The sequence below is a fragment of the Stegostoma tigrinum genome, chromosome 6 (genome assembly GCF_030684315.1).
Source record: "Stegostoma tigrinum isolate sSteTig4 chromosome 6, sSteTig4.hap1, whole genome shotgun sequence".
NCBI classification, from domain to species: domain Eukaryota; kingdom Metazoa; phylum Chordata; class Chondrichthyes; order Orectolobiformes; family Stegostomatidae; genus Stegostoma; species Stegostoma tigrinum.
Genome location: NC_081359.1, coordinates 18,015,879 through 18,029,370, shown reverse-complemented (window position 1 = coordinate 18,029,370; position 13,492 = coordinate 18,015,879). Strand labels below are relative to the sequence as shown.

The window sequence follows — 13,492 nt, the reverse complement described above, 5'->3', positions numbered from 1 at the left end:
ACTGGTGTAATATTAAACTCCTGATTTTGCATCTTTACAACTGAATCTATGTATTTCTCTGTCTAAAATAACAAAATTAATTAGAACAAAAGAGGAACATGATCCAATAGTTGCTACCGAGGTCGTTCCTTATCAGGTAAAACGATTTTAGGTCTTCAAAATTGCTGGCCAGGAGAAAGAAATCAACACATGCCCCATTAAGGTACAGAGACAGAGTGAAGTTACTGAGAGTCACTTACCTTCCTTTAGTAAACAATGAATAGTTTGTTACTGATAATCCATTCAAATCTCCAAAATCTGTACCATCCACTGTGATGTTGGCAACATAAGATAATGCCGTTGCAAATCTGGAATGAAACCAAATTTAGTTACTTGTCAAAATATTGAATATACCATCAAAAGGAATATTACAAAAGTAGGATGAATATGCTGAGTTTAGACTGGTAACCAGAGGCATAGGAGAGACGTGTGCACAACAACATCTTGCATTTATTTATCAGAACAAAAGGAACAAGGTAAGAAGATGGCCAGTAATGGAGAAAACTACCTGATTGCATTTTTTCCTTCTTCTGGTTTCTGTTCATAATCATCAAGCTGTCAAAAGAAATGTTCACATTAACTTTATTAACCATTGTTGATACACAGTCACAATTTCATTTTTCCAAACTGAAATGAAGAGCTATGGATGCTGGAAATCTGAAAAAAAAAACATGCTGAAATTGCTGGAGAAACTCAGTGGGAGGGTCACCAAATTCGAAATGTTAGCTCTGTATCTTTTTCCACAGAAGCTGTCAGAATTTGTCGAGCAATTTCTGATTTTGTTCATTTATGTCACACTGGTGAGATAATTATTTTCTTGTGTCCTGTTGTATTTAACTCAATCTTACAAAGAAGGAAAACCCTGACATATTCACTTGCACTCACTTTGGAATAGTGTAATAAAATAACTTGATAGCAGAACAAGTTAACGAGCAAAGATCCACTGTGCTCTTATCCAGAGGGGCAGGATGAAAATTTGCACTTGTGGTTACTTTGAAGATAAGCTTCTAGTTCCAGTTAATACATCTAGTAACTACTACTCTGTTACCTTCTAAGAAATTTACGGATTGATTCTTGGGGTGGGGCAGGGGGAAGGTGGGGGTGTTGTGGTGTCCAAATTACAGGATATCTCTAAACAGAATCTGATAATAAAACTAACTAAGGCATTTCTATTTAGTCTTTCACCAATCACCAATCAGGCATAATGATAAATTAGAATAAAGAAACTTTGACTTACAAAAATTAAGCGCATTCATTGCTATGAATTTTGCACAGCCTACATCAATCATCCTGTGGCCAACTGAAATTGCAATTTTGCAGGAATCTATGGATTGTTTCCTTAAAGATTTGCACTCATTAAGAACTGGGTATCAACTTTACACTTCGCATTAGTACTGATAACTGAATTACCATAGCTGATACGGCTATCTGCCTGACTCACCGCCCTTACATATAAAGCTGATTTTTCAGCCTCGGGTTGCCTCTCTGCTCTGCTTCTATATTAGGAAAAAGCTCAGCATTTCTGACAGGAGACTGCACTCCGGACTCTTCTGAAATGCAGAACACATTTTAAAGCTAACAGGTTCCTGGTGTGCTGGATTAGTTGGTGAAAGTCAATCCATGAGCCCTATTCCCAAGACATCGCTGCTGTATTCTGTGATTTAAATTTCCAGCAACAGAGACAGATTGCTTGGCAGTTCCTGTGAATCGGTAAGAATGTACGGCAAGTGCCAGAGCACAAGGTGAGACAGGAAAATGATGCCCTGTTTAGGATGTCTGGGTTGGAAAGGGGTTTTAAGCTGGCGTGGAGGTGCAACATCTGGGTTGCTGGAGGTGTTGAGAGTGTCAGGAATTAGGAAGGAGTGCGTGTCTCAGCTTCCATGGCACAGGGAGCGGGGTTGGGAATTGCAGTGGGGTTGGGTCTGGCAAAAGAGACCTGGGGGATGCCAGGTATGCAATGAGGTGACAGAGGTGGGTTGTGTTCTCCAGTGAGGAGGTGTCAGGTCTTAGGGGGAGATGGAGACTATCGTAGAAAGAAAGGAGATGTGTCAGGTCTTGGGCAGAGATGGAGGGGTGTAGGATTCCTGGGAGTAGAGGGTTTGGAGCGGTGATGTCAGGTCAGGGTCTGGGTGGTGTTGGGGATTTGGAGGAGGTATAATTGGAGAATGTGTGAGGCAAATGCGGCAGCACGGTGGCTCAGTGGTTAGCACTGCTGCCTCACCATGCCAGGGACCCAGGTTCAATTCCAGCCTCAGGTGACTGTCTGTGTGGAATTTGCACATTTTCCCTGTGTCTGCATGGGTTTCCTCCAGATGCTCCAGTTTCCTCCCACAGTCCAAAGATGTGCAGATGAGATAGATTGGCCATGCTAAATTGCCTGCGGTATCCAGGGATGTGTAGGCTAGGTGGGTAAGACAGAGATGGTTCTGGGTGGGATGCTCCTCAGAGAGTTGGTGTGGATTTGTTGGGCTGAATGGCTTGCTTACAAACTGTAGAAAGGAAAGGGATGGGGTTGTGAGTTGAACAGTTACTCAGGAGTTGAACCACATTTTCAATCATCTAGCTCCTTTTTAAATAACTGTTTAGCTGACTGCAGTGGAACGTTTGAACTCTTCAATTGAGAAGAACACTGTCAAGGACATCTTGCAACATTCCCTCTAAGAAGCTCCACGTGCATCAGTTAGTGCCAACAGTTGGCTTTTGCATACAGAGACAGACCTCAGGGATCCACACAGCAAACAGAAAAATTACAGGCAACACAGATTCCACATGCAGGGGCATTGCCCAGTAAAATTGTCAATTTCCCCAAGCCTGCTACATTGGGGATTGAGCAGTGGCCTGATACCACAACTCTCACTGGTGCTGCAGAAACTACAATCTGTCATCAGAAAATCTGGGCCTCTATCCCATCCAGATCATATCCTTGTTACTAAAATAGGAAATTAATACCTAAGAAGTATGTCAGCCAAGTTTGTGGGTACCGCTTCCTTAATAAGCTAGGAAACATGGTGATATGAGCATATACCCCATCTTATCCAGATATATACTAACCGCTATCACGTTAGGTTTCGGAAAGTTTGTTACTAGGAGTGTGAGACGTGTTCCATTCCGAAGTTCGGGGGAAAATGTTTCAGACCCGTCTCCATAGGAAATGGTGACATTTTTGATGTTACTTGTTGGAAAAATAACGTAGTCAGTTGCCTGGAAAAGAATAAGCTCAGTGACAGATTGACAAAATAAGTAAGAAATTCAAAAGATACTGGTTTGAAGTCATATGGTTTGTGAATCTATCCATTGGTAGATTTGGGTTTTGGGCTTTACTTTGACAAATCCTCCCAGCCTCATGGTTGAACAAATGAGAAAAATGACAGTTGCTATGTTCACTTCACCTTGAGAATCCCGCAGAAGACAGAGCCCTCCTTAAGATAACTACATGTGGTTCGCACAGTAGCACTTTGACTCAGAAAACGTTAAGTGGGTTCAACGTTTACAAATTTCTTAGAGGTACAGACAGCATAGCTGCAGAAAGGATGTTTCTTCCGACTGTGCGGTTTGACCAGAGGACAAAGTCTCAGAAGAAAAGGGAAACTTCCTGAGGTGAGGAAGAATGTTTGGAATTCTCTCCTGATTGTGTCTCTTTCTGCACTATTTTCCCAATAAATTCAGTAGATGTCATATCTAGCTGTAATTGTTTGAAGATAACTCATCATTCCTACATACCTCTGATGATTCCAGTGAGTAGGAGTTGGAAACTCCATTTAGTGTTGCATTGACAGACAAACTACCAACGTTGATGACTTTAATTTGACTTTGATCAGCAGCAGGGAAGATTGGAAGTGTTTTCTGCAGAGAAAGATAATAGATGCAGCTAGGAATGTACTGTATCATTTGAATGACAGTTGAGACCAAGACTTTTACACTGAACATTTTGTTTCCTATACTACACCACTTCTTTAAATGGGATGCAATGTTGTTTTTGGTTTTGAAAGGTGTTTAATGACTAAAAAGCAAGTTTCCTTAAAGGCATCACAACAAGATCGCACGAGCCACAGACTCTCAATATCTCTTATACATTGCAATTACATCACCTTTGCCTTCTTCCAGAGATACGTGCAGAAGTGGAATTCTAATCAACATTTCTGGTGATCAATCAGCAAAGGCTGAATGGCCTGCTGTGCGGTCATCCTAAAGCTTTTATTTCAATGGCATCACCGACTTTACATAAAACAGGTGGAAAATCAGTGGCCAAAATAGTTTGCAAAGGAGAGAAACAGTCAAGGGAATTGACAGGGTAAATATGGAGACGATGTTTCCATTGTTGGAGAGACCTGAACCAGGAGGCACAGTATAAAGTATTACATGTTAGGTATAAAGTATTGATAGTATTACTATCAATGTGTGGTGGACCAATTAAATGTTGAAGATGTTAGGTGGGGTGCTGAACAAACAAGCTGTCTTGTCCTGGATGCTGAGAGAGAAAATGGGAACTGCAGATGCTGGAGAATCCAAGATAACAAAGTGTGGGGCTGGATGAACACAGCAGGCCAAGCAGCATCTCAGGAGCACAAAAGCTGACGTTTCCGGCCTAGACCCTTCATCAGAAAAGGCTTTTCTGATGAAGGGTCTAGGCCCAAAACATCAGCTTTTGTGCTCCTGAGATGCTGCTTGGCCTGCCGTGTTCATCAAGCCCCACACTTTGTTATCTTGTCCTGGACACTGTTGCTTGTTTATATGCTTGTTTATAGCGTTGCTGAAGCCTCACTCATCTAGGCAGTGCAAAGCATTCCATCGCACTCCTGACTTGTGTACTGATGGTGGACAACAGGCTTTGGGGAATCAAGTGGTGAGGTACTCACTGCAAAATTCCTGGCCTTTGACCTGTTCCTGCATATTTCTGAGATTTACACATGGGCTTTACTTGCAGCAGTAAGTGATCATTAATTCCTGAAGACTCCAGGGCAACAGCATGTATACCTGGAGTGGGCAAGTCATGTTGAGGTTTGGAGCCTGCTACTCTCATACATTCCCAGTCTCCTGGAGATTGTAGGGAGTAGATTATGGTTCCTTTGTTACTCTGATATAACTGCAACCAGCACAGTCCCTTAGCGGTCACTCTTTTCTTTCTCTGCCAACTGTGCACACATCAACCTCTTTCCCCACCTCACATCCTCTGCTGATGTTACGGCACTCACATCAATTTGAATTTGCACCAAGGCAGCAGCAACAAATGCTAAAGCTGCAAGAAACATTCCAACGGTCATCCTTCTCAGGGGCCTGAAGTCAACATAAACAAAATGCAGATATGAATTTTACAGCAGAGAAATTAACCTTTGGCTGAAATGTCAATTCATTCAACACATAAAACAGTGACTACTCTACAAATGCCAGGTGCTATATAAATGTAATTAATGCATTGCTCTACCCTCTTTGTATGAGCCTCCACCTACCCTTCTTCATCGCAATCTATCAACATATCCTTTTATTCCATCTTCCTAATGTGTTTGTCTAGCTTCCCCTTAAATATATGTAATCTTCATCTCACCTACCCCCTTTGGGAATAAGTTTCACTTTCTTTCTGCATGAAGAAATTTGTCATCAACTTCTTGTAATCTATATCAATGACCATCTTATATTTATGGCTGTTTTTCATTTGCTCAGAAGTGGAAACATCTTCTCTATGAGTGATTTAGTGAACCCTTTTATAATCTTAAAGAACTCCATCAGATCAACATTTAGTCTTCTCTATGGTAGGAAGGTGCGCAGCTCCAGGCTGCCCAACCTTCTCTGATAGTAGAAATGTTAAATGTAATTAATGCTTACTATGATGATGCTTTATTATGAACATTTTTGAGGATTTCTCTTGAAAGGATTGTGGAAATTGTTCACTGGGAAACACTGAGGAATTACCTAGACTCTTTTTTTATAAAAAGGCGGTCTCAAGAAGGGAGCACGCTAAGACTTAATTTTTTAAAGGTAATTTTTGGAGGTCATGTGGCTTAAACTAATTGTATGGGCTCATTTACTGGAAATCACATGATGGGGTTTATGGCTGTCAGGAGTTAGGTTTTGCTGAAGGTACTGTTAGGATACAGCCTGTGGGGAGAAAAGTTATCCAGTTCATTCTCTAACTTTCTGAAAAAAACTTTTTGAGAGTCCAGCCTAATGTAGTTCTTATGCTAAAAAGTCTTTGGAAGTGTTCTTGATATTTCTGCAACAAACTGTGTCTGCAAAGTTCCCTGTGAAATAGCCTGTTTAGTGATACCAGTCTACTGGAGGCTGACTGAAAACCATCTTAAACATTTCATATCTATTCCTTTTTCTTTAAAAAACTAACAAGCATTGACTAAAGTGTTCTATTATTCTCTAAGTTAATGTCTACAATGAAAACATACCTTATGTTTGCATGTGTGGTCTCTGTGTGTGTGTGTCTGTGTGTGTGTGTGAGTGTATGTGTGTATGTGTGTGTGTGTGTGTGTGTATGTGTGTGTGTGTCTGTCTGTCTGTGTCTGTGTATGTGTGTGTGTGTGTCTGTGTCTGTGTCTATGTGTGTGAATGTATGTGTGTGTGTGTCCGTGTGTGTCTGTGTGTGTGCACGCGCACGTGTGTGTGTGTGTGTGTAGAATTATTTAGAAGGATTAATATTTGAACTTGCACATTTCAAACTGTATGTCAATCAGATTTACATGTGTTGAATAAGTCTTACTTCATAATAAACCAATAATTGTGTTGATTATTAAAGAAACTTCTGATGGATCTTTTATTTCTAAGCCTAATAGAGATAAAGTTCTAACTGGCCATATCTGTAACTAGGTAAAGCATTTAAATTTATTTTGCGATCAGTGGACCTTGCACGTAATATGTTGATTAAGTTTACTACCTTGATTGTGAAAAGGATAGGTTCACGGGGTAAAATGATTTCTCCAACCAGGTACAACAAGCATTTAATATATAGAAATAATGTGCATCCGACATGGGTTTGTTTTGGAACCTCTGGTTTACATTGTATAACTTGTATATTCGCCCCTCGGCATTTTGCAATTTTGCATACATAATAGGTCATCATTTCTGACTGCGGCAGATCATTGTCATGACAGACTCAGTCTTGCCTCCCTTCCCCATGATATTTAATGAAACTGTACTTTATTTGCACTCTTTTTAAATATTTTCCTGGACATGGTACTTCATTCAATGTTAAGCACTTTGAGAAGTCCAGTGGTTGCAAAATGTGCTACATAAATTTAAGTCCTTTTTTTATTTTCTGTGCTAACTGCTTAACTATTCACATTTAATGTAATGTTGAATTCATCCCGTGGTGCCTTTTGGTTATTCATATCGACCAAGAGGTTACATCATGTGGATCTATTAGATTTTGAAAAGGATTCAATTTAATAGATTTAGAGATGTTTCCACTTGTGGGAAATCAATACTGGATTCTGAAAGGATTATTTGTTTGCCAAATTTTTACACTTACGTAAAGTCGAAGTTACATTTAGCAATCAAGGGATAAACAATACCATCGACAACTGGAACCAAGATCAGAATGAGGATTGGGTTGACTGTCTGTGCAAAAGTCAGAAACAAAATCAATCAGATTGTGTCAAGAGAACCAGCTACTGTACACAAGGTTCATCTTGAAAAATTAAATAGTTAATAATAATTACATACCTGCATCTGATCAGGTTGGATGTCAATGCCTCCCTTAACAAAAGAAAATGTTTAATAGTAAGTATAAGCCCAATTAAAAAAAACATATTAATTGTTGTAAGTGTTAAAGTCTTAATTAGTATCTTACGAAATTTCCATCCATTCTGGTAGCTTGAAAGGTCCACCTTGAGCCCTGTATGGAAATTCACAATCATTAAAGACCACATCCCTTTACAGGAGATTCGAAATTAGTTAGCTCCATCATACACAGAACCTTGGGCACAAAAACTTGACTTTCAGTGCAGTACTGAAGGGCGCTGAATGATCAGGGGGACTGTCTATGTAACGAGGCCCTAAACTGAGGTCCTGTTTGCCCACTCTGGTGAACTTGAAAAGCTTTGTGGCACTATTTCTAAGCCCACAAATGTGAATTCAGGATGGTATGTTGCTTGCTTGGTGCCGGGGGTAGATGTGGAGCACCCTGAGAGGGCAGAGTGAACAACAAGCAGTCGTGATCCACATTGGTACTAATGATGCGGTTGAGAAGAGGGACGTGGTGTGGTCCTGCAGTCATGATTTAGGGAACTAGATCAGAAATTAGCAAGCAAGACTTTAAAATAACAGCAATTCCCAGATTATTCTCAGTACCATCTACACATGAGTATGAAAATAGGAAAACAAAGCAGGTGAATGCGTGGCTGAAAAGATAATGCAGGAAGAGCGCTTTGGATTCCTGGAATATTCAGACAGCTGTGGAGAAGATGGGATCTGCCACTGGACGTGTTGTACCTAAGCAGAGCCAGGTCCAATTTCCTTGCAGGACCATTTACTCGTGTCATTTGGAATAATTTAACTAATTTGGCAGCATGTGGGAACAGAAAGTAACAACAGCAAAGAATATCATTGTAATCATCATTCTGGGAGAGACAGTTAGCACTAGAGTGAGAGATAGTATGGTATTGTGCAGGGTCAGAGTAAGGAAGAAAATACTAAAGTCTATATTAGCATTATACTGCTTGTATGTGAATGTGCAGATTTGGTGAGTTATAGATACAGATTGTCATGCAGAAATACGATACAATGTCAATAACAGATTTGGCTCAAACAAGAATAAGACTGGGCATTAAATATTCACAGATATAAAGCAAAGATAGGAAAGGGGAAAAATGTATTGACATTGATATAGACAAACAGTTCTGGAGAAAAAGACTGAGGGACCAAGGACAAAATCAATTTGGTTAGAGCTAAGGAATAAAAATGCAATTAAGTTGTTCAACTTTGCCTTATAGGCTATTAAATAATGGGATGGACGTAGAGGAATAAATTTGCAAGGAATTTACCGATAAAGCATGTTGAATTTAGTGATTACCCATATCATACACTTTAGATTTGATACAGAAAAAAACAAGGAACAATTCAGAGTCAGAATAATTGACTGGCTGAAATTCAACTTCAACAGGGTAAGAATGGATCTCTCACAGACAAATTAAAAGCAAAAACTGACTAGCATAACTACAACTTACCTGTTGGTCAAATAAAGCCCAGAACATAGGCAATGGAAGATACAGAAACAGAACTCTCAGCACCATCTTGACCTCAGCAATCAAATGTTCCTAAACCAATTGATTAAAAAGAACAAGAATGAGACTAAGGCAAAGAGACTCCTATCTGATACGTCTATTTCCCTCGATATGATGTGACTGGACTGCTGACTGTCAGACTTGGTGGCATCAATTCCCTCACGACAAAGCCATTAAGAGCAAGCTGAATGATGGAGACATATTTACTAAGCAGACACAGTTACAATTTCAAATAAAATACACCAGCATATCCATCAAGAACACCTAACAGCAATAACCGGTTCATCATTGATTTCAGCTATGTGTTACATGGTTGATGACATGTTTTCTGTCCTAATATATTTTCTTTGCTGACACATTCACCCCTCAGACAGATTCATTACACATACAGATACACCACACAGACAGATTCACTACACAGACAGATACACCACACAGACAGATTCACTACACATACAGATTCACCACACAGGCACAGACACATTCACCACACAGACAGATATACCACACAGACAGATACACCACACAGACAGATACACCACACAGACAGATTCACTACACAGACAGATTCACCACACAGACAGATACACCACTCAGACAGATACACCACTCAGACACATTCACCACTCAGAGACATTCACCACTCAGAGACATTCACCACTCAGACAGATACACCACTCAGACAGATACACCACTCAGACAGATATACCACACAGACAGATACACCACACAGACAGATACACCACACAGACAGATACACCACACAGACAGATACACTACACAGACAGATTCACCACAGACAGATTCACCACAGACAGATTCACTACACATACAGATACACCACACATACAGATACACCACTCAGACAGATACACCACTCAGACAGATATACCACACAGACAGATACACCACACAGACAGATACACCACACAGACAGATACACTACACAGACAGATTCACTACACAGACAGATTCACCACAGACAGATTCACTACACATACAGATACACCACACATACAGATACACCACTCAGACAGATACACCACTCAGACAGATACACCACTCAGACACATTCACCACTCAGACAGATACACCACACAGACAGATACACCACACAGACAGATTCACTACACAGACAGATTCACCTCACAGGCACAGACACATTCACCACACAAACAGATACACCACACAGACACAGATACATGAGGATACGATGGGTGAGCAGTATTATCGGTGTACTGTTAATCCAGAGATCCAGGTAATGTTCTGGGAACCTGGTAATGAATCCTGCCATGGCAGATCATGGAATTTGAATTCAATACGAAAATATCTGGAATTAAGAGTCTAATAATGAGCATGAATCTGTTGCGAATTGTTGAGAAAAACCTGTCTCTTTCACCAATTTCCTTTCGGGAAGGAAACTGCTGTCCTTACTCACTTTGGCCTACATGTGACTCCAGATTCACAGGAAAGTGATTGACTCTTACCCTTCATGGGCAATTAGGGATGGGCAATAAATGCTGGCCTATACGTTCATGTTTAAACAAACTCACTATGAAATCATATTTATCATGTGGACATGTTTGCGATGCTGACATTTTACTATGCTCACACATTTATCATGCTGACTTTTCTTCCAATGAGCTCTCTCAGATTTTGAATACTACTTACTTCTTGAATGTTACAGAATAACAAGACCATGAAGTGGTGACTTTAAATTAGAAAAACAATTATTAAGAAAATTGACCTAAGTGACATCATTACACCCCAGGCAAAACATCAGTTACATGGAAACACTGCAGAAGCTGAAATGTGCCCCTTGGTTGCAGGAAGTATAAAGGAAAGTTAAACAAGAATTAGGGGTGGGTTCGAAATGAATGTACGGTGTGAAATATTTTTATTAGCAGGTAACTATAGGATATAGATTTAACATAATTGGCAAAACAAGCAGAAGGCCTTCTTTAACATAGTGAGTTGCTTTGATCTGGAATGTACAGGCTGGAGGCAGATTGGATAGGAACTTTCCAAAAGCGATCGGATAAAGTCTTCAAGGGGAAAAGATCGTCAGACTATGAGGGAAGAACATTGGAACAATTGGAGACTACCTTCGAAGAGACCGAATAGACATGCTGATATGCTTCTATGATAGGCAACTTACGAAAGAAAAGTTCAATCCACATACTCACATCATATTTCTCTGTAGCCCAGTCCATAAAGTGCTCTCGTTTGGGGTATCGCTTGCTACGATGCCTGAATCTGTTCTTTAGAGCAAACTGTTGAAAAACAAAGAATAAGTTAAAATAAATATTATTGACAATGTCAGATTGCGTGCTCAAGGAAACCTAACCAAGTTAAGTCTGGCACTTCATTGTTTACTCACACCTAAGGGATACTATCAATGAAAGAAAGGGAAAATGGTAGGTCAGTGTGTGTGTTGGTGGGACATGGGCTGATATACTTGAGTTTCCAATCCCAGTTTGCTTCCATGCATGGTACCTGGCATTAAAACATATATTATCTGAGTCTTCCAGCATCAGGGGCAAGCTGTTAACTTGAACTACAATGTTTCACCTCTGGACAGCCCTATCTTGAGCACTAATGATTTTAAACATTTTGAATATGAATTATTTTACAGCGCTGGAACAGGCCATTCAGGCCCACTCTGCTAGTGTTAATGCTCTGCACAAGATACCTACCAACCCTTTTCACCTTATGAGTAGCCTTCTGTTTCAATAATTCAATAGGTAGCATTCTCACCTCTGAGTCACAGCTTTGCGATTTCAGTTTCAAAGACAAAGTCGCATAATTCTGAGCCATCCAGTGCACTGCGAGTGCTGAAGTGCCAGAGGTACTGTCATTCAGATGAGATATTGAATTCAGATCCTCTCTGTGCTGTCAGGTGCATGAAAACATCCCATGGCCAATATTTCAAACAGAGTTAGTGACTGCTCCTGGTGTCCTTGCCAACACTTATCCATCAGAGAGCATCATATCACATTGCTGTTTGCGGGACCTTGCCGTGTATAAATTAGTTGGAACATTTTCTACATTATATCAGTCACTACACCCCAAGCCGCACCTCCATCTCCTACCTACTAACCTCATCCCACCTCCTTGACCTGTCCGTCTTCCCTGGACCGACCTATCCCCTCCCTACCTCCCCACCTATACTCTCCTCTCCACCTATCTTCTTTTCTCTCCATCTTCGGTCCGCCTCCCCCTCTCTCCCTATTTATTCCAGAACCCTCACCCCATCCCCCTCTCTGATGAAGGGTCTAGGCCCGAAACGTCAGCTTTTGTGCTCCTGAGATGCTGCTGGGCCTGCTGTGTTCATCCAGCCTCACGTTTTATTATCTTGGATTCTCCAGCATCTGCAGTTCCCATTATCTCTGCTAATAATTCAAATCAGGAATTCATAAGAAACTTCTTTACCCACGCAGCAAGTGGTGAGAATGTAGAACTTGCTATCTTAAAGAGCGATTAGGAGAATAAGCAGGCATGCATTTAAGGGGAAAATGTGAATAAATGAAGGAGAAAGGAATAGAAAGTGATGTTGAGGGACAGGGTGAAGTATGGTGAAGGAGGATTGTGTGGGGACTAAGGACCAGCACAGATGTTTTGAGCTGAATGGTCTGTACTGTGATATAGAATTCTGTGTTCAAGGTAATGCTTTCAAGAGGTTGGACGTTGTAACTCAAGGGAGCAGTTTGTTCCCATTATCAGGAATCCGTGAACATAAATCTTTAAATGCCAAATCCACAACTGATTTAAAGTATGTCTTCTCCCTGATGTGCAAGCTATTTCAAACACGTTTCCTTATTCTGCAATGCATTCTTCGTGGTGAATTTTAAATCAAACTTTGTCATACCTCCCCATTGTGTAATATTGTTCTCTCCACTAACCTTTTGCAAAAATGCAAGCCACTCCATGGCTATCACAAATAAAAAGGATGATATGTTATTTTGGCATGCACAATGCCTAAGGATAAAAGTTTAGTTCCCTAAGAGTCAGTCTATTATTGCAATTTACAAGGAAACGGTAATATAAGATTTGGTGTGGTGCTCATAATTTGAAAGTCTATGCAATGATCAAATCCCACTTTGGCAGCTAGGAATTTAAAATTCTTCCATTAAATCAGGCACCAGCATTGAGCTGGACATGTCTGTACCTTTACCGATTAGGGAGCAACCAGTGTACGAACATACACCAAACGCCAAAAGAAGCAAAGT

General features: G+C 40.5%; 1 protein-coding gene across 1 annotated transcript in view; it reads right to left on the bottom strand.

The window, feature by feature from the left end:
- LOC125453296 (solute carrier family 15 member 1-like) overlaps positions 1–13,492 on the bottom strand; it is a 41,170-nt gene that overhangs the window by 9,106 nt on the left and 18,572 nt on the right. Inside the window, exons 10-19 of the mRNA XM_048532662.2 lie at positions 11,450–11,536; positions 9,207–9,296; positions 7,832–7,876; positions 7,705–7,737; positions 7,511–7,599; positions 5,232–5,313; positions 3,760–3,882; positions 3,091–3,240; positions 548–594; positions 240–347 (exon numbers count right to left, since the gene is read on the bottom strand). Coding sequence (XP_048388619.2) covers positions 240–347; positions 548–594; positions 3,091–3,240; positions 3,760–3,882; positions 5,232–5,313; positions 7,511–7,599; positions 7,705–7,737; positions 7,832–7,876; positions 9,207–9,296; positions 11,450–11,536 — 854 coding nt within the window. The remainder of the gene's footprint in view (positions 1–239; positions 348–547; positions 595–3,090; positions 3,241–3,759; positions 3,883–5,231; positions 5,314–7,510; positions 7,600–7,704; positions 7,738–7,831; positions 7,877–9,206; positions 9,297–11,449; positions 11,537–13,492) is intronic.